The following is a 26,468-nucleotide window of genomic DNA, read 5'->3' as shown; positions in this document are numbered from 1 at the left end:
CGAAGTATACTACGTACATTATTATTATGTAAAATTGTAAAAGGTAAAATAGAGCTAACGCGAAAAGAATTTCAAATTCGTAGGCGATACTACGCTAATCAGTTCAAGGAACGAATAGCTCAACAACAACGCCATCTGAGGAGCTATTCACTTCCGTTGTTACTGTTCAACATCCGGTGTGTAGTAAAACGCCGAGTTGAACCATTGAATTCGAGTCGTTCGGAATCATCGTTGGAAAGTCGCTCGATTCCCGCCATTACGTGCTTTTTCTACCGTGTAGCAATTCGATTACCGGAGGAAGGCACGATGACGGACACCCGTAAGTAAAAAAAGAATGCGAAATTATTATACATAAAGCCGTAATAAATGTTTTATTAAGAAATTATCGTTATTCGCCGAGAAATCTTACTTTATTGAGAAAACTCATCGAACGGACAATTTCATTTCATCGTTTCTTGTGCGATCGCCACGTCTCTTAATGTAACTGCATGATTAATTAAGACTTGAGATTTTACAATAGGCAACGCGAAGAATAAGGTCTAATGAAATACTATGAACTGATAGAAGAGGACATAGAATAATTATAGTACTCTCGTCATTATGCGTCTACGTATGAGATTTATTGATCGGCGTTTCAAGCGTCTCATCCCATTTTTCAACTCCATTTTGTTATTCGATTTATACATAAACACCATTTCTAGCCGATTCAGTTTCGTTTAACAACCTGCAATTAATTTATGTCACCAGATCAATTTTATACGATTGTATATACGAAAGCGCGCTCATGAAAAAATATATTTCCTATTTTTTTTTGCTATGCAACTTACGCATTTACTCGTACATTCATTGCACTCGTTTCCATAAATCAATAATTATTTTTATAAGTTAAAAAAACATTTCAGCCACTCACATGCTGAATTGATTAACTTCCCAAAATAAAAAGTAGAGAAAATTAATGAAATATTATATGTTTTCTTATATGTTTTCTGTTATAACTTTTCAAACAACCTGTTTTTGTTTACTTATTAGTCTTCAAAATAGTTGAAGATTTAAAATTGTCATTATTACTTCTTTTACGGACTCTGAGGTGTTTAATTGTTCATTTCAGAATATTCAAACTACCAGCAACAGGGGTACAATCAGTACAGCCAGCCACCACCTACTGGTGGTCAGGATACCTCGTATCCGCCGCCTTCTAGCGGTGGTGGCAGCTATAATCAATATAGTCAACCTCCACCAAATACTGGAAGCAACTATAGCAGTTACAACAGTTACAATTCCAGCGGTGGGCAAGACTACAGTCAGCCGCAGAATCAAAACAGTTACAACCAGAACAGTTATGGCAGTGGAGGTGGTTCTGGAAATAATGGCGGCAGTGGTGGCAATTATAGTGGAAGTTATGGACATGGAGGTGGAGGTGGAGGAGGAGGCAGTGGTGGTTATAATCGCAATAGCTCTAGCGGAGGCTATGGTGGAGGTATAGAAAATATTTAAAATAATTCAAAATGCGATTGTAAAGAAAAGTCTGAGGTATTAAGTATAGAAATTTGTGAAAAATATGAGTATGGTACTTGCCTAGGCCAAGGAGGCGGTGGTGGCAGTAGATATGGCGATCGCGGGGGATACAATGACCGCTCTGGCGGTGGTTACAAGTAAGTATATTTTTTTTACGTTACATTTCTATACATAAAAAAAAACGACGAAGCAGGGAAAGTTGTAAGGCCAATAAGAGAGATTCATTTACGATTAACGACATAATAATGATAATCGGTGGAAAGGTAAAACATTTATTGAATTAATCAAGGTATGAAATGAAGTTCTAATGACAATATTGAACAATTTGTCTCCTTGCAAATGGTTTTATGCCCTCTGGGCGTTAATATGTTTGAAGTGTGCCTACAGGTTTAACACACAGGTATAACTGGTAAAGGTAAAAACAGGTTGTATATGACAAATGACGTAAAAATGGTTATATAGTGTGTGATACGTTCTGATTCTGCATTCATTACAATAAGTAAAATACGATACGCCATACGTGTCGAGGTTTCGCAACACGAGCGTACCTGAAACTCAGTGTAACACTGCCACTGGGGCCACTGTCGTTCAAGTATTATTACCTTAGGATTATTGAAATCGACTAGACAATTTAAAGACGTTCAAAATATTTGCAAGAGATTGCGGTCACTTGTGTAATTCGAGTAGTTATCATTACTAAGTTGAAATTTCAATGAATACATTAGCAGCTGGCGTTTGTTTTTCATACGTTCGATTATCCCTTATTTTTCATTCTTATGCCAAATATACCATTCGTTTTTTACTTGGAATGTAATTTGCTCGATTGTTCTCTTCTGTTTGTTCAAAATCAACGTATATCAATAGTAATCTCTTACCGATAAACTTACAAATACAATAGATGGGCATGCGCGCGCGCGCGCGTGCGTGTGTATATATCTATACGCATACACATATGCGTGCATATATCTGATGTGAATAGGGTAATATTTTCCAGAGGATTGTTTTGACCATTTTATCGCGGACAAAGTTCTAATGATACCTTCGCGGAATGCACTGCTATGCTCTTGGTTTTTTTCTCGTTATTACTACTACTACTGCTACTACTACTACTGCTACTACTACTACTACTACTACTACTACTACTACAACTACTACTACTACTACTACTACAATGTCTAGGTAATTTTTGTGCATGCCAGACGCGACCGACTAACACGACGATAGACAGGACTATTATCCTACTAGAATTAAGATAATATGACTACAGACATTTAGACAGTAGGTGCATCAAGAAGAGAGGTGGCGAGCAGCATTTGATTCGCCATGCATCGATCGATCGATCAGTCTGTCCATGAGTCAACTCATTGGTATATCTGCTTCTGTGTTTTAGCAGTGGCGGTGGCCGTGGTGGTTATAACAAAGGTAAATGCACCAGACTGTCTGTACGAGTCTGGTGCTATTCAAGCTTTCACTCTAATATTTACAATCTAAATACTCGGTTACTTGTATTATATGAAAGGGCTGCTCTGCAACATTGTTAGGGGTGGATATTTCTTTCTTACCAATAATATGTCGTTAGAAATCGTTCAATCTACTGTAGAAAAAGAAAATGGAGAGTCATTTTACCGTAAATGTTGTCTGCAGCATTGTGAAAGCTGCTTTGATCACCAATTGCTTTTTATATTAAACAATGAACGTTCGTTTCGACGAATAACAAAATTTCTGTTGAAAGATGAATTGCATGATCTTATACTGTACATTGCATTATGTTGGAGTGTAGATTACACCTGCACAAGTAGTAGTCGTTGGTTCAAAATATGAATGCGCTATGCGCTTGACAATGTTAAAGCTTCTAAGGGGTTTTATAAAAAAAACAAGGACCTAATATCATTTTCTACTGTAATACTTGTATTTTTCATCAGCATTCGTGCTGCTCACACGAATGCTGTTTGCAACAAATGTTTTTTAAACGAAGGTCAAAAAACAAAATCTTACAAAAGGCAGCTGGTGAACTAAATACCAATCCCAGATCGGTTGAGGCTTCCCCGAAAATATATTCTAGGGAAATGATAAGGGTGACAATAATGTTGCAGCCCTTTTGTATGCTAAGCTGCAACCTTGTGTTCTCTACATATTGTTCTTTGCTACTAAGAATGTCAGGGCAATGAGTACTAATACTTTCGTTAATGCACGGGTCGAAAAGAAAGAAAAAAAATATATATATATGTATCGTAAAAGTCGGTTACTTTGAACAATGAAGGTGTTTACAAGTGTTCTATGAGTATAAACAAAAATACTTGTTGAACCAACAACGTAACAAATCTCTAAAGATTCTTAGAAGAAGTATGTGTAAGTAGGTCAGATAAAATTCAAATATTTATGGGGTGTACAGCAAACATCACGTTCAAAAATTGTATGTTCTTAGTTAGACATACATGAATTTACGAGAAAAAAATATATGTATATATATTGTGTATATATATATATGTGCGTGTACATAGCAAGAGGAATTCTTTTCTCTGGGGAAAGAAGATGACCGAAATAAAACTTCGGTAAATCTAGTTTTATTATTAGAACGGATTAGAAGTTTTAAGAAGCGTGTGGTACGCTGGTCATTCTTCGAGGAGAAAGAGGTGTAAAGTGTTTGTGCATTACATGCGGTTGTATACTCAGTAATGTTTAGGTGTAATCACGAATCAATTAAGAATCAGCTTCCGATCGCGAAATATGGGTAGAAAAATTCAATACTCGCCCAGAGTGTAAAGATTTTGCTATTTTGTTAACCCGACACAAAAGTTTTCCACTTGTTAGTTTAGACTCGAGTAGGTTTAGGGACAAGTAGATTTGCAAGTATTATTCCTACCTCGAAGAGCGTGTTGCCAGATCAATTCTTAACTCTGATCAAATTACAGGGGGCTACGGTGACCGTGGTGGTGGCAACGATGGAATGGTTACACAAGAGGATACTATATTTGTATCTGGTATGGATCCATCTATCTCCGAGGAAGAAATTTGCCAACATTTCGGGGCTATTGGTATAATCAAAGTCAGTATATTCTCATAATTTTCTTTGTGATGAAACGTAGATTACTCTCTGCACGATGATAACATCATTGTTTGTACCGTTCGCAGCATGACAAGCGAACCGGCAAACCAAAAGTATGGATGTACAAAGACAAAAATACGGGCAAATCAAAAGGTGAAGCCACCGTAACTTACGACGATCAAAATGCAGCGCGTTCAGCTATAAGTTGGTTCGATGGAAAGGAGTTCAAAGGACGTACTATTAAAGTACAAATTGCCCAGCATAAGAGTAATTGGCAAGGTAATCGCAGCGGTGGGAGCCGCGGTGGTGGCGGTCGAGGCCGGGGAGGAGGTGGCTTTGGCGGTCGTGGGGGTGGTGGTGACCGAGATGATCATCACCGTGGAGGCGGTGACGATAGACGTGATGGAGGTGGCCGAGGTGGAGATTGGAGGTATATGTCACCAGTATCATAAACGAAATAATACTGATGCAATACTCGAAATATATCTCTCACCGTATTTTTATGTTCGAGCAGGTGTCCGAATCCGGAATGCGGCAACACAAATTTTGCTTGGAGAGGCGAATGCAATCTCTGTAAAAGCTTGAAACCTGAAGGTGCTGGAGGTGGTGGTGGCGGCGGTGGCGGTGGTGGTGGCGGCGGCGGCGGCGGTGGGGGACGTGGAAACCGAGGAGGTGATAGAGGTGGTCGAGGAGGATTCAGAAGTGACAGGGGTGGTCGTGGCGGTGATAGGGGTGGTAGAGGTGGATTCCGTGGTGGAGACAGGGGAGGACGTGGCGGTCGTGGAGGTCCGATGAGAGGAGGCGGAGGGTCAGTATCTGTAATTGTACAAATTAGTGTATGTTTGGAAACGCGTACTTAGAAGAACATTTCTGTTTCAGACGGGGAGACAGAGACAGGGATCGTCAACGTCCTTATTAAGCGTATCAAAAAAAAAGTGATTGCTCATAATCGCTAAATTTGACATGCTGTACACATTTTGTACACAGTTTCGACGTAATGTACATTAATCGCCCTTAACACTGAAGTCATGTGTTACCGACTCCATTATCATCGATTTTTTTCCTCGTACATTTTTTATATTCATGAAGATCGATGCATGGACACGTACTTTGTGTTTTATATATATACGCATGTAAATGATTATATATATACATATAATCGTACGTGTAAAGTTACGTTTTAATAAATAAGACTTTCGCCCTCCCCATTTTCTATGTTCACATTCGTTTGACTCCCTTACCACGTGTCTTTTTACGTATTATTTACTTTCTGTTCAAATGAAGAAGTCCAGAAACGCTGGGAAATTTTGTTTATTGAAAGATAAAAATATAGTACAATAAATTTATATCTATGTATGTATACATGTATATAAATCTAGTAGATAATAGATAATTGAAAAAAGAAGTGACCAACTAAGTAATCCAAAATAAATACAATTGCGTATTTATGACCAACTCCCGCCTAAAAATTTTTCGACGCAATAAATAAGCTTTATTGTTACGTTAATTCACTTTATCGTAGTAAATATGTCTTACATATGGATAGACTAGATGAAGACCTCTAGTTCATGGATTTTACTTGAATGGTATGATATTTTACATTTTTTTTCTTCTCACCTCTTTTTATTCTTTACGTTTACGTTGATTTTTTGCTAATTCCTAAAAAGACATTTCAATAATAAGTAAATCTTGTAATTAAAATGATATTTTATATTTTGCAGTTATCAACTGCTTACCTTTTGTGTAAGGATGATGAGAAGATGACGGAAAATTCCAATGAAGTCCATGAGAAGATCTAGAGAGTGCAAAATGAAGTCTTTGTTGCCCATATGGAATTTCTCAATGATGGACTGGGTGTCATAGATAACAAAGGCGCACATTAGGAATAATCCACCATATAAGTGAGCCTGGTAGAAAAATGACCAACGAAGGAAGAGATTGATAAACGAGAATAGGAGCATAAGGTTCAGCAAGCTTATTAGCATTGCGCCAAGGTACAACCAGCGACCTCGTTCAGCCAAAAGGGCGGAGATGCTGAACGATACGAATACAACCAAGGTTCCTGAAACAATATTTTTTAAGTATTTCAAGTATTTAAAAATATTATGTATTTACAGCATTCTTTAATCATTATGAGACTGTTATGAATAGCAATTATTCCGTATATACCTCTTAGTATCCTGTACATTTTCTGAATACTAGCCAAAAATGATACTCACATAAAAAAATATGCGTCTGTTCTCCGAATTTTATGAAATTTAAATATGTTAAGCAGCTAGACATTTTGTTCCCTATACACATAATAGGCGGTTTCTTTTAGTTTCCGAGATAATAGCAAAAAACTGTATATACCACTGCATGAAATTTTCTGTATACCTGCACGTTCCGTGCAACGTTGCCTCAGTCTGGTCTAGTCATTTATTTACTGTTTCTAAAAATACGTTGCAGGGACCGGAGAGGAAACTATATAAAGGGCAAATTTTTTAGAACAAATAATTTAGGTTCTTGAACACTTTCTTTTCAATTAAATATGATACTAGTTCCTTGTAATTTTTGCACGTACAACTTCATATCTGAATATATTAAAATTTTATGATATACTACTGCGTACACATATAGGTCTAGCTTAGGTTTAGGTTAAATTGATGTGAATCTAGGATAGGTTAGGTTGGGGTAGGTCCCTTAAGCGACCAAATTAACGATAATTGAGTAGGGTCTGGTTCCAAAATCTGAAGATTATTCTTTACTTTAAAAAGTTTGTCCATTATATAGACTACTCAACGATTCCCATGACATGTTTATAAAAAACAGTAGATAAACATCCGTACCGAGGCTAACGCGACCTTGTCACGGAACGTGACTGTAACAGTAGCAACAATTTTTTGCAAATATCTTAAAAACTAAGAGGTCGCTATTATCTGTATAGGAAAAAGTTATTTGACCACAGTGTAAATAATTACCAAACAGTTACCAAAATTAACTTATTTTTCTTAAATGCATTTAAATAAGGATAAACATTTTCTTAAATAAAATAATATAAATGGAAGTTCTACAGCATATTATTTTGCATAAATAATAGTCAACAGTGGTAGAAATATACGTATTATTGTTAATATATTCAATCTTTGGTACCAAGAGCTTTCACCTCTCCGGGAACTCACCTACTAGTGCTGTGACTATAATAGTTGGGTCAACTGCAATAATCATTTGAAATAAAGGTACCAATCCAACGCCCGACATAAATGCAAATCCCAGCAAAAAGCCAAGCCGCAGCTTCTGATTCTTTCCATTGTCCTGTGTACACAGTAGAGCCATTAGCAACCCGAAAGTGCAAAGAGAAGTCAGCGTGTTAATCTGCAGAAGCTCTGTATACGGGTGAGCGTAGACTCCTAAGGCGGCGGATGCAGCCGACAAGGACAGACACCCGTAAACATTTTTCAGATGTTGTCTGACCGGTGCATCGCTGTAAAGAAAAAAAAATCAATTGTTATCTGCTAAGTATGTTTGCTATGTTGCAATGCGTGAGAATAAAAAACATTCGTTATCTTTGAAAATAAATGAGGTAACGAAAAAATGTATATTACAACCGGATAAGTGGAAATTTATGAAATCGTGCTAGGATTTCAACGATCTTATAGATTTATGAATATTCGCGATACACGTCATGATGATTATGCTGCTGAACGAAGGTATCGTCACATGCAATATCCAGCAGATTCCAATCCCGGAATCTACGTGAACGATTGAAGGTCGTACAATGTACTAACAACGCAGATAAGGAAAAATGCGTATCATGATAATTAGTATTACTCGAAACGAGATCCGAAATGGCTACAGGGATTTCCTTTATTTTTTCGGACAGGAAACGTATTTGTAACGTAGGACGAGTTACATCATCGTGATTCTTAAGTTTTGAAAACACGAAGCTAGAAGAGGACGAAATGAGTTTAACAGGGTGGTAATCCGAGGTACAGTTGAAATTAGAATGACACGACATTCTTATCAACGATATTGTTGCCCGGGGCGAGATATTCGCAAAGGAATGTTTCAGTGTGCTCCGATGGATCTACTTACAGTCTGTGCGAGAACGAATTTACGAAAGTATTTAACAGCGACGCCATGATTTTCACAGGTTGATTAGGCTAGTTGCACGATCTTTAGAGCACTGTTGTTATCTGCTTGTATAAAACAGGAATAATCATGAACCCTTGAAGTAGTTCCCCTTTTGTGGACTGTGGACACGTCAGTGATATTTCTATGCGTAAATTTCGTCGGCACTTCCGATTGGTTGACGTGCCCCTTAAAATTTCACGGAACGTCAGCTTTCGCCTTACAAAGACAGAAGATCGGACGTTCCGTGCGGTAAACAAAGAACGAGCACAACTTCGCACGACCGTAGCGACACCTTATGAGATTTCCGTCGCAATTATAGGGCTACAAACCAGTTAGAAATAGACAACTGCAATTTCCAATTCTCGCAGGTTTCCCTGTTGCTACGAATTATTTCTAAGATCGTAACATCGAATACCTCAAATACATATCGTAAAATCTTGATTATTTTATCTAATTCTTCTATCTACTTCTTGAATAATCGAGCCATTTCTCCCATGAAGAACGATCGATTATATTTTAATACGTTCATGTAAGATGTACATACACAATGTATTATGCAAGAATGACAGTATTTAAATCTTCCCGAGACTTCCTTCTTATCTTCCAATATTTCGTTGTTGAACTGAACAATTCGTTTTAGCATTATCATTTTATTGGAAGCATTGATTTGTTTAGCTTCAGCCTTCGTTCAGTAGCATGTGGCAACTTAAAGCCGTTTCCAAAGCAATGAATGAAAAATAGTTGGAAACAATTGGTTGGAAGAATTGGTCAAAGGCTTTGGCTTTTTTTTGTAACATTGAAATACGCGAATTAAAGTTTCTCGAAACTATTCGACGCTATATAAACTTCGCCAACGACTAGTATATGTATATACGAGAATTGGATTTAGCGAGAAATTCAAATAACAGTTTAAAACAATTCAAATTGCCCGCCACAAAATCAGCCATAAATTTGTCGCCATCTTTCGTGGAAAAGTGCAATCACTGCTTTTTTACCAAGTCACTAATCTATATATTGTATGTATGTATGTACGAGACCATCTATCCTATACATGTTATACTAGTCAGCTCTATTTATCAATTAACTATTTGACAGTTAAACTTTGAACGGTCAACGCGCTGAACGTTTAATTATAATTGGCGCCTACTATCGGTTTTCAATGAATTTTGTTTTTACGTTACACAGTTATATAGAATAACACTATATATATATACACACATATATATGTGAATATAATTTATTTTGTCAGCCATATTGCTTTTAAAAATATTGTGAATCGAAGAACTTATTTTTCGAATTTCACGCGCTCGATGTGAATCGCTCGTGGCCAGTTGCAGTTTTTAAATATGTTGAAAAGATGAAAATAAAACACTTTGTTGACGGTTGAGAACTTACTTAGGACAGACTATACGGTATAGTTGTTTGTTATTGAGGCGAGAACGAGTGAAATCATGAAAGAAATGTTGACAAACCAAGCTAGCTCAGGATACATTAATTCCTTCGTCAATAACAACGGAGATGCAAATAGTAATAATGCAGCGGAGAATAATTCGAGAAGATACGCTGTTCTCAGCACCGAATGGATATCTGCGATTGGAGAAGAATTGGGAATGCAACCGCTGTCTGATTCTCTACTAAAAAGGCTAGCAGAGGATGCTTCGTACCGTCTCAGAGAAGTTTTGCATGTATAGAAATTTCCTATAGTTAACATGTTAATTAAGTCATAATACAATTAGAGTATAAAATCTTATTTTTAGAAATGCGTAACAAGACTGAAACATAGTAAGAGAAAACGTCTAACATCTAATGATGTAAACGCTGTGATTACCAATCTATGCGATGTAGATCCTATAATGGGCGCATCAGAGTCAATGCCAGAATATCATACAGAGGCCAGGGTATTTGTTCCTAACGACCATGTTGTAAATTTAGTACAAAAGATAAACGATCCTCTTAATATAATACAAAACAATGTACCTTTCATTCAAGGTAAATTTTCAACGATATGGATTTGGTATCTTATAACATTGATAATGATATTGTTTTTCTTTATTTTTTTTCATAGAATCAGAAATATGCGATATAAGATTAACAGAAGCTCGTAATAATTATGCTAAACGCGCATTAAAGACTCTATTTAATGGGTCTCAAAAGACATTTCAGGTATACTATTTCTAAATTCATAGTACAAAATATAAGCGGGAGCATCTTGATAAATTGTATGTTTGTTTTCAGGTTTTAATCAATGATTGTGCTACTAATGCTCATCTGGGTGGCGAAGGTGTAATAGACAAATTAATGTCGATCGCCAGATCCATGGTTATCTCTAATAATGCACAATACACAAGAGTATCTACCAGGACATGTCAACTTATTATCTCGATAGCAAGTAATAGCGAAGCTGTCTACCCATATCATTTAACATCGGTAATATTCTGCAGTAAGATCACATGATTTCTGATGATTGAATCTGTAAAAAATTTGAACTGCTTCAGACCGTTAATATCGTTTATTACAGGTAGACAAATTGACTGAATTGCTGTTAGAGTTACTTTTAGGACAGAGTTTTATCAATCTAAATCTCGAAGCACTGTTTAAGGAATGCGCACTTAAATTAATGCTTCGCTGGCCATCGGCTGCCGATAAGTATCTTCCAATAATAGAGAGCGTATTATTGAAAGAAGAGAAAGAAAATATCGATGGAGAAAAAACAAAGACAATGGCAATGGAATTATTAGCAAGTATTCAACCTTTAATATTTTTTCAACACGAGGCAGATTCGCCGCTTTCTGCCGAAAATGTACTAAAATATGCTTCACCTGGTTCTGCACTGTGGCAAAGGATAGCTGTAAGCAAATGAAATTCACTTCTTCAAACTAATGTCATTCAATTTAAACATTCGATATTAACATATACCTTTTAATTTCAGCTTGCTATCTGTGCTCTTATCAAGTCTCAATCTCATGTCCTAAACATTGCGATTCTTATGGAACATTATGGAGATGCGTTACTGCCATACTTACCCATCAATTATAAAAGCACTGTGAATGCGTTTAGAAAACCTACCTCTCTTCCAATTATCATTAAGAGCAAGATAAAGTACGTGAACGTCAGACCTATACCTCCTAATCGAATGTTATGGGATCGACAGTCTGCGTTTCCAGATTCTACTTTAAGAGGTCCTAGACGAGAAATTAGGTAAATTGAATATTTTGCTTGATTTTACAGAATGAGGCCTCCGAAACAAGTTACCTGAATAATTCTGTTTTTATTGTCGCAAGACACAATTTGATATCGATAGCATGAAATCGTTCAAGGTTGTCGATTGCCAACTACGATGAAGAATAATTCACTTTGTGAAAGTTATTCGGGTGATCAGTTTTAGGTGTTTCATCCTGTATGTCTGTTTTGTTGGTTGTTTTACTTATATAGGAATACTTCAACACCAACATCGTTGCAATGTAATTTTAGATTTGCATTTGCCGGTGGACGACCAGTACCCCCAAGTAATTTGAGACGCGTCAGTTTACGAGCAAATTATCAAATCTTGAGAAGCGAACTTCAAGCAACGCTCGCCCTTGTCGCATCGCGAAGACTGTTGGTACTTAAAGACAAGAAGAAGAAACCATTCGATGCGTACAGTCTCGTCTACGGCTGTTTATAGAGTTACCTCGAGAAGACATTATGGATGCTGTGCATTCGAACACGTTCTTTAATCAATTGGACGGTGGATAACTTGGTCACATGCGCGACGGCTACGGGTAATTTTTGCCCATACATATTATTACGAAGAGCCCGACGCACCGATAGTTTGAAAGCGGTCGAATACAAACTCGCTCATGACTAGCATACAAAGGCCTACATGCAGCTGTCTTAGGTGGGCAAAAATTGCCCGGCTCCGCTGGCCAAAGGTGTGTCCTGCATAATGTATTTATAAATATATATTATACACACATTGTTGACAACGTATTTTTAGCGTTTTTCTTCAACGTTGGTTAAAAAGTACGTCGGTGTCGACGATTTGTTATATAGCATAAAATGACACGCCATTATGCGTTATCAACCTCACACGATTATTTCGTTTTACCTTCATTCGACTAGACCAAATGAATAGATCAATTATTAAGTGCGATCGTCTAGCTTTAATTTAAGCTCACAATAATTAAGAAATCATCACGGAAATACTGACATGCTAAAAATGATTTTTTTAAAAGTAATATTCAGTTTATAAAATAGCGTGCACTTATTACTATTAGATAAATTATAATTAGATTACTATTAGATAATTATAACTTATTACTATCAGATAAATTTACCAACAGAGTAAAAAGATTATGTGGACATACACAGTGGCACTATCTAATGTTTTTAAGAAATATCTGTAGTCGGTAATTTCCTTACTAGTTTGAGCGTTTTGCCACTACGCTTAGTGGCGCTATTATTTATTAGAATTTAGAAATAATAAACTCTTCCCTTTCCCAGTCCATTTTCCTTTTTGTGATATACACTTAAAATGATAATCTTTATTTCTAAATTTAACTTAATGGTCTTAATACACTGTCCAAGTACAAATTTCATACAACACTATCCGAGTTTGAAAATACATCGAATTTTAATATTTCCTCGTTCATGCGAGAAAACATTTATATATTGATGCATGTACATACCCCGTTCAAGTGTCGTTAATTACAATCCTTATTGCAATAACATCTAGTTTCTATGATAATTCGGCCTGTAAATCTCTAGCAAAATATGTTGCAAAATGTTTAATTTATGTAAAGATAAAAAGGAAAACTGACCTCTTGATAAAATTCAAGGCCGCGTCTTTCAAATACAATCTTGCAGTCCTCGTGATAATTCCGTTTGTTGTATTAAGTGAAGGGAATAGAGATTATTTGATCGCATAGGTCTAATATGTATCCTGATTGGTGTCTACAATGAAAACAATTTTACAAATTTTGTCTTTTAATACAGTTGTAATTTGATTCCTTAATGTCCAGAGCTTATGTCTTACCTCGCAGAGCTTACGTCTACTTAAAATTCTATTTCCAAGGAATAGCGTGCAATTGCCAATTTGAATTCTACTTACATTTTTCCCCTAAAAATGGAACAGTTTAAAAGCAATAGAATTAATCGTTAAAAGGATAAATAAACTAAAAAATATCAATTGTATCGCAGAGTGTAAAACATCTTTCTTCGCTACCAACCGACATCTTATTTTCAAAGTACTCTCTCATCAAATTGTTATTATTATCACTGAATCTCGTTTCTTTTTTGTATCCTTCGCCACGCGTAAATCTTTGTAATTTCTTGGGTATAACTGCTCTGATCAACTTTTTAACAGTGTTTTTTATGATCTTCATAAATTGGTATTTAGAAACATTTTTTTCTTGTATGTTTTTTGGGTCATGTAATACCTCTGGAACATTGACCTTTCGTTTTAAAACGATATTTTCTTTCTTTGAACAGACGTTAACCAATTTTTGTGTCGTATTTAAATTGATTCTTTCTACATTGATTTCTGTTATATTACTGTTTAGTAAGATATTATTTCCTATAAAATCTTCGATCGGCTTTTCTTTCGTTTCAACAATATTATGATTCAGGAAAACTGGACTAGAAATAAATACATCATCATCATCATCATCTTCGGAACTACTTGACTTCTTCAATTCTGTCTCAACGCCAAACTGGTTCGTTGTCTCAGGGTTTACAGAAATTCTATTGCGTCCTACCAAGACATTATCAGTACAGTTAAAAAGGAACTATTTAGAGAAGATATTTATGCTTACTGTGTCTGATCCAAAATTCTTGTATCTTATTTGCGCAGTTTATCAAGTAATTCCTCCTATTGGTTTCTAATTTGAAAAAGATGGGTTCTGTTAAAAAGATAAATTGCCTTCCATAGTGGACCAACGTGTGTAGTCTCTGTTCAGGTTCAACCGCCTCCAGAATCATCTTACATTTACCGACATCGACCACCTCTATCAACAAACATCTCTTTGTATAAATTTGGAAGAAACAAAAAATGTATGTATGTTTACCTTCCGGTTGCTTAGAATAACGTTGGTAGAAATCTTTATAATGTAACCTTATTGGATATTTACAATTAGCAAGAGACAAAGCATCAAAAATACCAATATAAGCTAATTGCTTTCGAAAGTCTTCTTTATCCCACGCATGGTCATTTAGTCGACTAAAAATTTATCCTAACGAATAAAAAGTTCACGGCAGTTTGTCATCCTATAGTTGCATAAGTTACCTGGGTTTAATGCATTTCACATAATGCAAATCACATTCCTTCAGTTCTTTCAGAAGCGTGTCTATACTATGCTTCAATTTAGTCAGCATTGTTTTTTTATTAGTGGAAGAATTCACGATCTGCAGTTCTTGGTCTTTCTCGATTTTAAATAAAGAACGGAGAAATGCATTCTCACTTGTATGGAAAGCCATGGATATCTCATCTGGAACCTGTTGCACACGATCATTAATAATCTTCACTTTAAAATTATGTATTTATTATAGTAATTATATATATATTATATATATATATAATATAAAATAAATAATATATATATAATGTAATTATGTGTAGTGCCTCATATGATACCTTGTCTGTATTTTTGGACAACAGATCTTCTATGGAATATGCAACAGAGCAAGAGTAATGTTGCACAACAAAATCGTCTCTTCTTATAGTCAGAAATTTGTTTTGAACACCACGCATTTTTTTATAGATCAGCTGTGTAATTGTGGATACGTTTGTTGCTACAAACGATTGAGAAGCCTGTAATGAAAAAAAAAAAAAGTTATACTACCATAGAGGTTTGCACTGTATGAATATCAAGTGTAGGTTTCGTTACACACGTCGTTCAAGGTTGTAAATAGAATTTCTTCGAGAACAGTCAAGCGTTCTTGGTAAATATTGATAATGTCCGAAGGTTCGTTGCTTTCAACGAAACCCTCCTTCTGCAAATACTTTCGGCTCTCTAAATACGTTTCCATGAAATGTTGCTGCATCTTTTCGTTAGCATAATTCACGCAGAGCTGTTCCATGCCATTCTTGTTGAACGATTCAAAGCCAAATATATCCAATATACCTGAATTAAAAATCCAAATGAAAATCTCGAATTGATTTAATAGTTCTTGAAACGATTCAACGTACCTAGCCATCGAGAACATTCATATTTTACTGATAATGCATCGTTCGCGCGATTCAAAATCCAATAAAAAAGCAAATGGTATAGGTGTCTAATTATGCTGTGCAATCTCATACGGCACGCGCCGGCAGTGACGAGGCAGCGATGATAAGAGGTGTGTTTCCTCCATGTACTCCTTGGATTAATAAGAATGGTAGTGAGTAGCTCTGTTACCACGTCCTCGGTTAAGCTACTTAACTGGCAAGTCCTTTCCAGAGCTTCTTTGGACTCTAAAAAGACCAGGAATCGTGAGGTTCCTTTCCAAATGTAATTCTACATAATTATAACAACAATCGTTCACACACCTTCGTCATCAAGATTAATGGTGCAAGCTTCGTCAATTTCTCTGAACTTAATGTTACCCATATGGATTAGCAAAGCAAGAATTTCATGAATATGATTCTTCTGATCATCTCTGAAACCGAGAACATCAAGAGCTTTCAAAGTATCCTGAAAACCTTCGTGAAAGTCCGTTTTCTTGCTGTAATCTATGTTCAATATATCGTAGTTTCGGTACTTGGATAAATGAAGCCTCTGCAGTTCAATACGGGACAGTCCAAATATCATCTGAAATGTTTTTATATCAGACACCATTGTTTCGATGACTTGGGAAATTACAGAACAGAAAGTCAAACCTGGTAAAATATTTGGAAATTATGTGAACCCCTTGTCACTCTGCTTCTCTCCAAAAGAAACGAATTAATGGTCGCTCCAGAAATGGCATCAGCTTTATAATGGAGTCGTATAAGTTGTCCATGCCTCGAGCTGACTTCGTTTCTCTCGGTGGATGCAGTTGTGAAAGCAGATATCAAACGACAGGCATCCATAATTCTTAACATAATATTCTGTGTGTGATCCTGATCGCACGTCGAATGTTTGTTAATTCTGCAGAAGAATTCTAAACACTTTGTACCATTGAACGTCTTTCCTGTTTCGGTCTCTCCGCTTATAACGATTACCTTGATTAATTCATCATACTGGGATAAGCAAAAAAATGAGATCTTCCGTGCCTGTTATATATTATTTAGATCACGTTTACCTGACGATCTTTTCCAAACTCCTGAATAAGATTGTAATGCGCTTTCGCCGCCACAGTAAATATATGGGGATTCGATTCGAACATCTTTTTAGACATATCAACATGCTTATCGAACTCTGAAATGTTGTACAAGTGAGACGTTGACACTTCATTGTTAGGATTCAATGCCAACAGAAGAGGACCGACCCAGGTGTAAATTTGACCGTGCTGCAGTCGCTCCAAAAGAAAATCTATAACTGAGCAAAAACTGTCATTTGCAACTGAAATTACACGTGCAAACTGAAACTTTCGCGTACGTACTAGTATCTTCGGGCACAGCACTTAAGTCGTTTAATAAATCCCATTCAATCGGTGAAACCGTCTACTAAAATTCATACAAGTTACCAACAAAAATCAACAATACAAATACACTCGAAATCGATAGCAAACCTTTGTCGTAGCCATGGCTCGTCGCGCGCTTCACAACTGTCGTTTCAAAGTAAACGAATTATTATCGGAAATAAATATTTACATGCTCAAGGTTGCGAAAGACATGTTCGCCCGTATTTTTCGAAACGAGAATGCAGCACGGACAGACTACTATTGACGCGCGTACAACGAAGTTACATGAAGCGCGAATCATTTTTCCAAACAAACAACCATTCATATGAACCCCTTTATTCAAGTACATTAAAAAATTATGTTATAAATGGATTTTTCTTTGCGCAGAACAAATGCAACATTCAAATGCAATCTGCGTTTCAATATTCATCATTGTAGAATGAAAAAAACTCCGCGATCGGATCATTAAGGACACTTCTCTTGCATCGCCTCGAGGAACTTCCGATTGTCGACGACGAGTTTCTCTAAGCGTTCCCTCGTGGCGGACGTTTGCTTTTGCGTCAGCTTGCGTTTCGCCGATTCGATGGCCGCCCGATAACCGGTTATATTGCGGAAGACTTTTATGTGTTTGTCGCCGGCAACCAAGACGTATTCGCCTAGAGCATCAAAGGCCAGACACGTAATAGGACCTGCAATAGCGATATATTAGTAAATATGTACAAAGAGACTTTTTTCTAAAGATTGTTGAAATTGTCCCTCCAACATTTCCAAGTGTGTGATTCATAAATGCGTAAAAAAGAATTACCGAGGAAAATATCTTCTATTGTACTGTCTAGAGCACCAGTAATCGTTGAATAAAAACTTAACGAAGATCCATGGGCTATTACCAGCACTTCTGTGTTTGGTGAAAGCGCGATCCTAGCTGTTGATGCGCTGTCCCATGGTCCAGACAAAAGTATACGTGGATCCTCCCCCTTTTCAAATTCAACTGTAAATGTGCAAAGCATTAATACGATCCGATCACGGTGACCAATCTTAATCGACGTGCTTATTACAGTATTACTTTTCGTGTTGTACAAGCGATAGGTCCCGTCCTTTGAGACGGTAGTCATATGACTGCTGTCGGCACTGAAGTTGAAATCGAATATTCCGGATGAATGACCAGCGAGATCGAAGGCCTTCGAGACTTGCTTGAAGTCACCCGTTTTTGTGAATATCACTTCGAACACGTTCACGTCTGGTGTGAATCCTAAAAAACAATATTTCTTTAGAATCATGTTTCACTTGTTACCAGGGAACATCGATGAATCACTACTACCTGAAGCTGCAACGAAACGTCCACAAGGTGACACACGTGCTTTATAGGTGGATCCCAGGTATAGTTCTATTGTTGCAAGGATCTGACCCTTGAGATCCCATATTACCAGATCATTTGCTTTGCTGCATGTGATGATGTACTTTCCTGTGCACGCGATGTCCATGCCAACAATATCCTCTGTATGTTTCTGAAATATCCATATATAAATAAATAATAAAATAATAATAAATAAATAATAATAAATATCCAATATTGTTGTAAAGATCAAGTTTAACAAAGCTAGTTGAAACTATACCTTCGGAAACTCTAAAGCCTTTGTCGCTGAAGCCAACGTTCCGTCTGACTTCTTCGAAATCTTGTATACCTCGATAGTGTTCGCAACACCCTTATGAATAATAAAAGCCTTGCCATCTGGTGACCAGCGGATCAACGTTGCATAATCGAATTCGATGTTCACGCGCAGTGATCTCTTCTCTTTCACTGTAAGTTCTTTCGTACACCAAAGTAACACGGTTCTGTCTGGAAGGAAGAGAACAACAAATTGAGAATAACATAATAGGAAATAATAATAATAAACAGTCTGGTTGCGTTCGGAGAGGAGCAGAAAAGAAAGTACACGTGGCATATTATAAAGGTTTTTTTTTTATTGAATAAACAGTTTCAGTCGTGTACGACGTTGATTTAAAATTAGTAAAATGAGCTACGTAACAGTACTTCATTCATGTAAACTGCTTTAATGTTCATGCTAAATATATCGGTCGTCGATTCTTAAGTAAATAATAACATCGGCGAGGTTGGCGATCAATTAAACTGCGGACTATGCTCGTCTTCTTTTATTCGGTGGTGGCATGAGATCGGAGTCGTTCTGTAAGAATGCGTGCTCCTCGATGTAGTTTAACAGTCGTTCGGTCGTGATCGGTTTATTGATACTTTTGAACACGGACTCGGCCGTGCTTTTTGAATTCGGGAACGATTTGTCTGTTCTCTCGCGCATGAAAACCCATTGGCCCTTCTCGAGTTTACACTCTATGATCGCGTTGTTCAAGTTCTTTATCTCTTTGGTGAACTTCATTTTACCGAACGGCACATTCAATCCTCCTACGTATAGGCATCCAATCTTCTTGGAAACGATTCCTACACCAGATTCCGTGCTTATTTTCAATCGGAAGTCTACTGAGTTTAGCGATAAAGGTTTCCACTTCAAGACTTCGGAAGAAACACCTGGACAATACGGTTCCTTGGATGGTTGAAATATTAAACCATCTGGCTCATGGCCGAGTTGCTTGGCAAATTCCTCGCTTAGGAGCCTAGAGGCCTTCTTGACATCCCAAAAGGACTTTAAACGTACAGCAAACGGTTCTGTCTCTTTATGCAGTCTTCCTTCTCTCATAGCTTTGTGCCTGCTGCCCATAATATCCTTTTCAATGTTACAGTAACGATTAGGATGATACGGTAAATGGCTCACGTCCTTTCCATCGTACATGATCACGTCGTAAACTAAGTATCTTGGGATCTGTACGCCGTTTACCTGCTTATCGATCACCATTTCCTAAAAACAAAGCTCCCATATAGAAATCATCGAAAAGAGGAACACGATACGTTATTCAAATTCTTAAATAAGAATTACTTACACCATCCAACAAAGTGTCTTTAAGATTCCTCCCTACATCTGTGAGGTGCGGAAATGATAATCCACTGACTTGAAACACGCTATTGTCCCTATCTATAAAATAAATTTCTCCGTTTTCTTGTATCAACATCATATATCTAGATGGAAACAGACAATAAGCGTTAGTTCGATAATCACAGTTTACTTCGAGTAATTGTACGATTAAAAAGAACTATGCATATTACTAACCTGGTCCCATCCGCTTTCCAGGATACCATATATGGTTTTTCGTGCAATAATCTAATATTCTCTTCGCTCATAGAAACTGGTTGGGAACCTGGGAATCCTGACGATTCCCATGAACATATTTGTTGAACTCGCCTTTGCACCACACTATATTTCCTTTCATCCATTATTGGTACAACGCCGGGTACACCAGCCATGAAGATAGGATTCTTATTATGAAATTCGCGTCTCCTTTTTCTTACGGGTGTATCGATTTTTGTGCTAGGACCTTCGTCTGTATCTTCTACATTGGAATCGTCATATTCTAAACACCACGATGGTCGTGGAGGAGGATCCGGAGCATCCTCCACGTCGTCGTATCTCCTGTACAGTTCTTGAATGTAATCTGCCTTATAAATACCCGGCGGTCTGGCTGTGGAAAATTCGACCAAGCCAGCATCGACGCTGGTACCGTCGGTTTCGACTAAGTAACTAATGATAAGGAAGCCAGTTCTGTTGAAACCATGAGTACAATGTACGCCGATGATCTCCAATGGATTGTGGGATATGAAATTCTTACAGACTTGCACAAAAGTTTTTGTCTGCTCTACGGAAGGAGTTTCACCATGACCTCTGCATTGCAGCTTCAAATATTTACAGCCATACTTCTCTAAACTTTCCTTGTCATAGAATCGCGTGGTGTTGGTTAGATCGATCCATAAGCCCAGCTTCAGTTTCTGGCTCTTTAAGAAGGCGAACAGCATGTCCAGCGTGAACCGAAATTCTTCCGCCACCTGACTATTGAATGCCGACGACAACGGCGTTTTGAAAGCCAGAAATTTGTTCTGAACCAATTTGATGGCTTTCCGTGGACAGTGGAGCCATCGCGGCGGAATCAGGCCCTTGTTGCCGTTGTAGTTCGACATTTTCTTCTTTCTTATAGAAGACCGAACGATCTTCTATCAATCAAGTAGATCCAGATCTTTTGATACGGGAAAAAGATTCTGCAAACACGACGCTACACCAAGAACCCGAAACACCAGAACAGCTGTTACTAGCGTCCACCGTACGCCATTACCGCTTTGCGACTATCGACCACGTGATAGGTCGATGACTATCGACGCTCGACGTTTAGCGTCGACACTATCGATACGATCGAAGTTCGAAGTTTGAATTTGAACGTTCGACGCGGGAAAATTGTTCGCGAAGCTAAAACAAACGTCAGTACAATTAGTTAATTGGCGTTCGATTATTTGACCGTGTCGGTACGACAAAATAATCACTACTTCGATAAAGGAAGTGGGGTGGGGGAGGCAGGGAGGGAAATTCAAATTTATTAGTCGGCTGTCGTATATACGAAACCTTGGAGTTTCAAGGGATAATTTAGGGACATGCAGCTTCGATTGAAATTCGAAACTTGATTCGTACAAAGTGTAAGTGAACGAAAGAAGCGTCGACTGCAAGAAAGTCGACGGCGAATGAGAGAATCTCTTTGTTTCTCGGCTAGCTCCGATAGGTCGAATTATTATTATATATTATTTTTATTATATATTATATATTATATAATATAATATATAATATAATATAATATGATATAATATAATGTAATATAATATAATATAATATAATATAATATAATATAATATAATATAATATATTTATTATATATTATATATTATTTCCATATTGGTAAGTTATCGTCGAGCACGGAGAATCCACGGGCGGGCAACCAGCGACGAATAAACGAGGCGCGGTTATATTCTGGGACGGTTTAAAATTACCGAGCCGAAAACGATTCGCGGCGGTTGAACCGTCCGTCCGTCCCGTTCGACGAATCTCTGAACCCGCGTGCCCGCGGTTTTAGAAACGTGGCACTGCTCAGGGTCAGAGCCGCCGCCGGTTAGATTACCTAAAATATAAGCACGAACGGCTCGCACAGACGAGCACAGGCGGGCGAGGCGGGCGAGCGAGCACAACGAGGCAAGGACACGCGCAGCACAGCAAAATAGCAGGGGAAATCGTGCTTGCAGGAAAGGAACGATCCGTCCTTGATGCCTCGGCGTATCGCTTGCGTTTGTATTGGTTCCACGGCCGAATAATATCTTGCGCATCGGCCGACACGTTCGGAACAAAAGCTTAGACTTATCGTCGCGTCGCGTCGCGTCTCGTTGCTAACAGCGATAACGAACAAGCATGATCGCTACGAAGTGTTTAACCTTTTAGGTACGGCTGAATTCTGCGCGAGGCTATTTCTCTGGACGGCAGAGTCTGATGTGTACTGTACAGAGTCTGATACTGTATATACAGGGTGTCCCAAAAATGTCTCGCAATCCGAAAGTGGCGGGTTGCTCGGGCCATACGAAGCAACTTTTTCCTTTACGAAAATTTTCTCCGAGGCACCGTTAACGAGTTATCAACGAAAAACAGTGACCAATGAGAGGCGAGCTCGGCTGGCGCGAGGCGACCGAGCCAATGAGCGGAACTGGGCTTCGCGCGCTGGTTGGCCGGGCCGCCTCGCGTTAGCCGTACTCGATTCTTATTGGTCACTGTTTTTCGTTGATAACTCGTTAACGGTGCCTCGGAGAACATTTTTGTAAAGGAAGAAGTTGCTTCAAATGATCCGAGGAACCCGCCATTTCCGGATTGCGAGACATTTTTGGGACACCCTGTGGACTGTTGTAAATCGATGCGAAGACAAAAGAAGTGTGAAACAATGCATACGAAGACGATTATTTGGTTCGAACGATGAGCGAGTGAGCTACTGGAGCAAGCCACTATAGTGACGCGTCGTTCAGAGATTATTATATAAATTTTATATATATTATTATATAAATATATAATATAAAATATAAAAAAATATATAATATAAAATATAAAAAATATAAAAAAATATATAATTATATATATAAATATATAACCTTGCCAAACGCGGAAACAAATCCCCCCCGCGCGCATCGAATCCTTTTCTTCGCCGAGCATTTTCGCGCGCGAACTTCCATCCTCGGAGCGGATCCAGAGGACCGGTATCACGAACAATCCTGGATCGCGGCAAATGAAAAACCACAACTATATGGTGGCCGGGCCGACCGGAGAAAGCGGGACCGGGTTTTGAACAGGAGCAAAATGCGCGTTGCTTCGCTTCGATTTGCTTTGCTTTGCTTTGCAATAAAGCGATACCCGACGCGACGTTAACGTACGACTCCGCTAAATATAAGTCGTTTCTTCGAGGCTAACCCACGCTCTGCACGTTCGTTTTCGACCCGCGTATATTCGCATTATAGTTGTCTCGCGCGTGCGCGCGCGCGCGCACGCGGCTACACAGTCGTTCAAAAGCGGCTGAACGCTCGCTGTTTTCCATCGAATAGGTGCACGAGACGTGAGACGCCTATGTGCAGTAATTAATACGTTTTATTAACAATTATATTAATAATTATATACGTATTTAACCCGATTGCACTCGACTGGCGACTCTAAGGCATCGCTAAAATTTGTTATATCATCTTCTAAGATAACTTTGATATTGGCAAAGTTTAGATTTGAAAAAATTGTTAAGAGTGTAATTGTTGTGCGAGTCCTAAGAGTCAATTTCATATGCATAAAATGCATTATATCGAGAAATTGGCGCGTAAATCTGAGAATCGTCGTAAACGCCCGCCAATTGCATAGCTGCTTTCGCGACAGCATAGCACAGCAACACCCTGTATATTAAATATATATGTTTTAATATATACTCGTTTAATGCATATATTAAATATATATATTTTAATATATACTAGTGTAATGTATATATTAAATGTATATATTATTATATATACTAGTTTAATGTATATATTAAATATATACTAGTTTAATGTATATATTATTATATATACTAGTGTAATGTATATATTAAATATATACTAGTTTAATGTATATATTATTTTATATACTAGTTTAATGTATATATTATTATATATACTAGTGTAATGTATATATTAAATATATACTAGTTTAATGTATATATTATTATATATACTAGTTTAATGTATATATTATTATATATACTCTAGTTTAATGTATATACTAAATATATACTAGTCTAATGTATATATTATTATATATACTCTAGTTTAATGTATATACTAAATATATACTAGTCTAATGTATATATTATTATATATACTCTAGTTTAATGTATATACTAAATATATACTAGTCTAATGTATATATTATTATATATACTCTAGTTTAATGTATATACTAAATATATACTAGTCTAATGTATATATTATTATATATACTCTAGTTTAATGTATATACTAAATATATACTAGTCTAACGTATATATTAAACATATACTAGTTTAATATATATCTTAACATATACTAGTCTAATGTATATATTATTATATATACTCTAGTTTAATGTATATACTAAATATATACTAGTCTAATGTATATATTATTATATATACTCTAGTTTAATGTATATACTAAATATATACTAGTCTAATGTATATATTATTATATATACTCTAGTTTAATGTATATACTAAATATATACTAGTCTAACGTATATATTAAACATATACTAGTTTAATATATATCTTAACATATACTAGAGCATAATGTATATATATATATATACATAGACAGGATACCTTGGAGAGTGATGAAGGATCATAATCGGTTGATTCCCGTCGCTAAGCTCGCATGCCGGCCGCGTATCCAACGGGCAGGAATCATTTCGCGTGGCCAGCGTGACCGTAATGCAAAGTGCCAAACCGAATGTAAAACGGACATACATACATACATACATACATACACAAATGAACGTACGTGCCCACCGCGAAGAGGAAAAGTTTTCAGATGGGACCGGGGACTCTCTGGAAAGCTCTAATTATATCATCAACGACCGCAGAACAGAAGCGGCTTGTTGCTCTCGGCGCGCAAACAAGCCGGTGTCCCCGTGTTTGTCCCGGGCCGATAACGATAACGAATCCGTTCGTCGCCGCGTGGTTCGCGTCCCCGTGAGAAACTGCGCAGAAAACGGCCGGTAAACAACAGGACGAAAGGCGACGATCTCGAGCGATAAAGCGACGCGCGGCGGTCGGGGAACATCCTGGAACATCCTGCGGCCGGCGATTACGAAACAATCGCCGATAAAGAAGAAAGTATGTCACGATGATAATATGGATATGTGTATGATATATGTATACGCGACATATGTACGTACATTGATTGTCTACACTTGGAGCATAGGGCTTTCGCCGGCTCGAGCCATACCGAAGCCGCAGAGTGCGGCTTATACTGGCGATGTTAACACTTTATCGACCGCTAGCCTATTAGTCGGCTTTTCGATTGCCAATGCTTATCGACCGATAGCCTATTAATCGACTTTTAGCTATCGACGGTTTTCGCTTCTTTACTGTTTTGTTAGTAGCTGACCTCCTGTATGCTGACCTCCCCATATCCTTATGAATTATAATTATAATAATTATATTATTATTTATTATTATTTTTAAAGGAATAAGCACAACACAATGAATAGCGAAAATTTAGCCGGTACTGGGAGCAAATGCGCGCGCGACTAAGCCAGTCCTTACTGAGTGGCAGCCTCAACCACGACCGGACGATAAAGTGTTAAAAGTAGCGAAACCAGTGCGAGGGGAACTTGCTGTGAAAAACCCTTCCATCACCTATGGTGGGGATCATCTGGAAGGTGGACTGTCCTTTTCAGGAGACAACCCTCTTAGCCACTGCTCCACTGTGCAAGCTTCGCTTGGAGGTGAGTGGAGCAGTGTTTACAGCGGGGGCCACGAGGAGGCGGGGTTGTCAGCATGCGCACAGGCGTATGCTCAGTCCCTTGCAGGCTCATGCTAAGGTGCAATGCATGAGTGATTACGGCCGATTCGGTACACCTTGCTTGCGAAAGGTGCCTGCGATGCCGAGGATCGGTCGACATATGTACGTACATATGTACACTCCTGTTTCGGGTCGCTTGAAAATTCATCGGCAACCCGGCCCGTTTCGAAAGAACTGGCCACGAAATATCGTAATATTGACGGGTTGTCGAAAAGATGATTCGATTTTCACGAAAATTTG

The 26,468-nt window shown here is 37.7% G+C and overlaps 6 protein-coding genes across 11 annotated transcripts; 2 read left to right on the top strand and 4 right to left on the bottom strand.

Moving 5' to 3' along the window:
- Window positions 1-161: 161 nt before the first annotated feature.
- On the top strand, window positions 162-5,769 carry LOC117229845 (uncharacterized). 3 transcript variants are annotated; one of them, XM_076519096.1, is made up of 9 exons: window positions 162-319; window positions 1,109-1,133; window positions 1,284-1,477; window positions 1,580-1,652; window positions 2,906-2,937; window positions 4,428-4,561; window positions 4,648-4,991; window positions 5,076-5,369; window positions 5,441-5,769. In XM_076519096.1, the coding sequence occupies exons 1-9, from the start codon at window positions 307-309 to the stop codon at window positions 5,478-5,480; spliced, it is 1,149 nt and encodes a 382-aa protein (XP_076375211.1). In that variant the 5' UTR covers window positions 162-306; the 3' UTR covers window positions 5,481-5,769. The 3 variants fall into 3 exon arrangements, with proteins under 3 accessions (XP_076375211.1, XP_076375210.1, XP_033342577.1); XM_076519095.1 differs by having other exon boundaries at window positions 1,109-1,477; window positions 2,909-2,937; XM_033486686.2 differs by having other exon boundaries at window positions 1,109-1,477.
- An 85-nt stretch (window positions 5,770-5,854) lies between these two features.
- BI-1 (Bax Inhibitor-1) lies at window positions 5,855-8,840 on the bottom strand. Of its 2 annotated transcripts, XR_004492642.2 has the most exons (5): window positions 8,636-8,840; window positions 7,723-8,024; window positions 6,298-6,623; window positions 6,098-6,220; window positions 5,855-6,023 (listed from the first exon to the last, which is right to left on the bottom strand). XR_004492642.2 is itself a non-coding variant. In XM_033486705.2 (4 exons), exons 1-4 carry the CDS (start codon window positions 8,680-8,682, stop codon window positions 6,185-6,187), a joined length of 711 nt encoding a protein of 236 aa, XP_033342596.1. In that variant the 5' UTR covers window positions 8,683-8,840; the 3' UTR covers window positions 5,855-6,184. The 2 variants fall into 2 exon arrangements, 1 of the variants encoding a protein (XP_033342596.1); XM_033486705.2 differs by having other exon boundaries at window positions 5,855-6,220.
- Window positions 8,841-9,681: 841 nt separating this feature from the next.
- On the top strand, window positions 9,682-12,643 carry LOC117229842 (uncharacterized). Its single transcript, XM_033486680.2, has 7 exons — window positions 9,682-10,359; window positions 10,432-10,663; window positions 10,740-10,837; window positions 10,910-11,101; window positions 11,193-11,522; window positions 11,604-11,872; window positions 12,146-12,643. The coding sequence occupies exons 1-7, from the start codon at window positions 10,126-10,128 to the stop codon at window positions 12,336-12,338; spliced, it is 1,548 nt and encodes a 515-aa protein (XP_033342571.2). The 5' UTR covers window positions 9,682-10,125; the 3' UTR covers window positions 12,339-12,643.
- Window positions 12,644-13,177: 534 nt separating this feature from the next.
- On the bottom strand, window positions 13,178-17,698 carry LOC117229838 (unconventional myosin-XIX). 3 transcript variants are annotated; one of them, XM_076519080.1, is made up of 14 exons: window positions 17,342-17,698; window positions 17,213-17,276; window positions 16,913-17,148; window positions 16,509-16,850; window positions 16,179-16,440; window positions 15,840-16,103; window positions 15,542-15,774; window positions 15,285-15,461; window positions 14,937-15,145; window positions 14,719-14,870; window positions 14,467-14,658; window positions 13,882-14,405; window positions 13,689-13,772; window positions 13,178-13,606 (listed from the first exon to the last, which is right to left on the bottom strand). In XM_076519080.1, the coding sequence occupies exons 3-14, from the start codon at window positions 17,006-17,008 to the stop codon at window positions 13,502-13,504; spliced, it is 2,640 nt and encodes an 879-aa protein (XP_076375195.1). In that variant the 5' UTR covers window positions 17,009-17,148; window positions 17,213-17,276; window positions 17,342-17,698; the 3' UTR covers window positions 13,178-13,501. The 3 variants fall into 3 exon arrangements, with proteins under 3 accessions (XP_076375195.1, XP_033342559.2, XP_033342560.2); XM_033486668.2 differs by having other exon boundaries at window positions 17,213-17,273; XM_033486669.2 differs by having other exon boundaries at window positions 16,509-16,832; window positions 17,213-17,273.
- LOC117229853 (mRNA-capping-enzyme) lies at window positions 17,699-18,714 on the bottom strand. The gene is made up of 4 exons (XM_033486710.2): window positions 18,552-18,714; window positions 18,297-18,482; window positions 18,039-18,221; window positions 17,699-17,922 (listed from the first exon to the last, which is right to left on the bottom strand). The coding sequence occupies exons 1-4, from the start codon at window positions 18,712-18,714 to the stop codon at window positions 17,699-17,701; spliced, it is 756 nt and encodes a 251-aa protein (XP_033342601.2).
- A 461-nt stretch (window positions 18,715-19,175) lies between these two features.
- LOC143258847 (mRNA-capping enzyme-like) lies at window positions 19,176-21,488 on the bottom strand. Its single transcript, XM_076519090.1, has 3 exons — window positions 20,410-21,488; window positions 20,183-20,318; window positions 19,176-20,100 (listed from the first exon to the last, which is right to left on the bottom strand). The coding sequence occupies exons 1-3, from the start codon at window positions 21,309-21,311 to the stop codon at window positions 19,369-19,371; spliced, it is 1,770 nt and encodes a 589-aa protein (XP_076375205.1). The 5' UTR covers window positions 21,312-21,488; the 3' UTR covers window positions 19,176-19,368.
- Between the last annotated feature and the right edge of the window lie 4,980 nt (window positions 21,489-26,468).

This window comes from Megalopta genalis, chromosome 2 (assembly GCF_051020955.1).
Source record: "Megalopta genalis isolate 19385.01 chromosome 2, iyMegGena1_principal, whole genome shotgun sequence".
In the NCBI taxonomy this organism is placed as follows: domain Eukaryota; kingdom Metazoa; phylum Arthropoda; class Insecta; order Hymenoptera; family Halictidae; genus Megalopta; species Megalopta genalis.
This window is presented reverse-complemented; position numbering and strand designations above follow the sequence as displayed.

What these genes read in the sequence shown, in the direction of transcription:
- BI-1 (XM_033486705.2), bottom strand. Translation starts at nt 8,682, where the DNA reads ATGGCGTCGCTGTTAAATACTTTCGTAAATTCGTTCTCGCACAGACT. An exon ending in AATTCGTTCTCGCACAGACT is followed by an intron (nt 8,025 to 8,635) that starts GTAAGTAGATCC and finishes TTTTCTTTACAG; the next exon opens with CGATGCACCGGTCAGACAAC. An exon ending in TCATCATCCTTACACAAAAG is followed by an intron (nt 6,221 to 6,297) that starts GTAAGCAGTTGA and finishes ATGTCTTTTTAG; the next exon opens with GAATTAGCAAAAAATCAACG.
- LOC117229853 (XM_033486710.2), bottom strand. Translation starts at nt 18,714, where the DNA reads ATGGACATCGCGTGCACAGGAAAGTACATCATCACATGCAGCAAAGCA. An exon ending in ACGTTTCGTTGCAGCTTCAG is followed by an intron (nt 18,483 to 18,551) that starts GTAGTAGTGATT and finishes ATTGTTTTTTAG; the next exon opens with GATTCACACCAGACGTGAAC. An exon ending in TCGCTTGTACAACACGAAAA is followed by an intron (nt 18,222 to 18,296) that starts GTAATACTGTAA and finishes GCACATTTACAG; the next exon opens with TTGAATTTGAAAAGGGGGAG.
- LOC117229842 (XM_033486680.2), top strand. Translation starts at nt 10,126, where the DNA reads ATGAAAGAAATGTTGACAAACCAAGCTAGCTCAGGATACATTAATTCC. An exon ending in GTCTCAGAGAAGTTTTGCAT is followed by an intron (nt 10,360 to 10,431) that starts GTATAGAAATTT and finishes TCTTATTTTTAG; the next exon opens with AAATGCGTAACAAGACTGAA. An exon ending in GGTCCTAGACGAGAAATTAG is followed by an intron (nt 11,873 to 12,145) that starts GTAAATTGAATA and finishes ATGTAATTTTAG; the next exon opens with ATTTGCATTTGCCGGTGGAC.
- LOC117229838 (XM_033486668.2), bottom strand. An exon ending in AGTTTGGAAAAGATCGTCAG is followed by an intron (nt 16,851 to 16,912) that starts GTAAACGTGATC and finishes TGCTTATCCCAG; the next exon opens with TATGATGAATTAATCAAGGT. An exon ending in CATTAATCTTGATGACGAAG is followed by an intron (nt 16,104 to 16,178) that starts GTGTGTGAACGA and finishes TGGTCTTTTTAG; the next exon opens with AGTCCAAAGAAGCTCTGGAA.
- LOC117229845 (XM_033486686.2), top strand. An exon ending in CGCTCTGGCGGTGGTTACAA is followed by an intron (nt 1,653 to 2,905) that starts GTAAGTATATTT and finishes TCTGTGTTTTAG; the next exon opens with CAGTGGCGGTGGCCGTGGTG. An exon ending in GGCCGAGGTGGAGATTGGAG is followed by an intron (nt 4,992 to 5,075) that starts GTATATGTCACC and finishes ATGTTCGAGCAG; the next exon opens with GTGTCCGAATCCGGAATGCG.
- LOC143258847 (XM_076519090.1), bottom strand. Translation starts at nt 21,311, where the DNA reads ATGTCGAACTACAACGGCAACAAGGGCCTGATTCCGCCGCGATGGCTC. An exon ending in TGGAAAGCGGATGGGACCAG is followed by an intron (nt 20,319 to 20,409) that starts GTTAGTAATATG and finishes GTTTCCATCTAG; the next exon opens with ATATATGATGTTGATACAAG. An exon ending in AAGACACTTTGTTGGATGGT is followed by an intron (nt 20,101 to 20,182) that starts GTAAGTAATTCT and finishes CTTTGTTTTTAG; the next exon opens with GAAATGGTGATCGATAAGCA.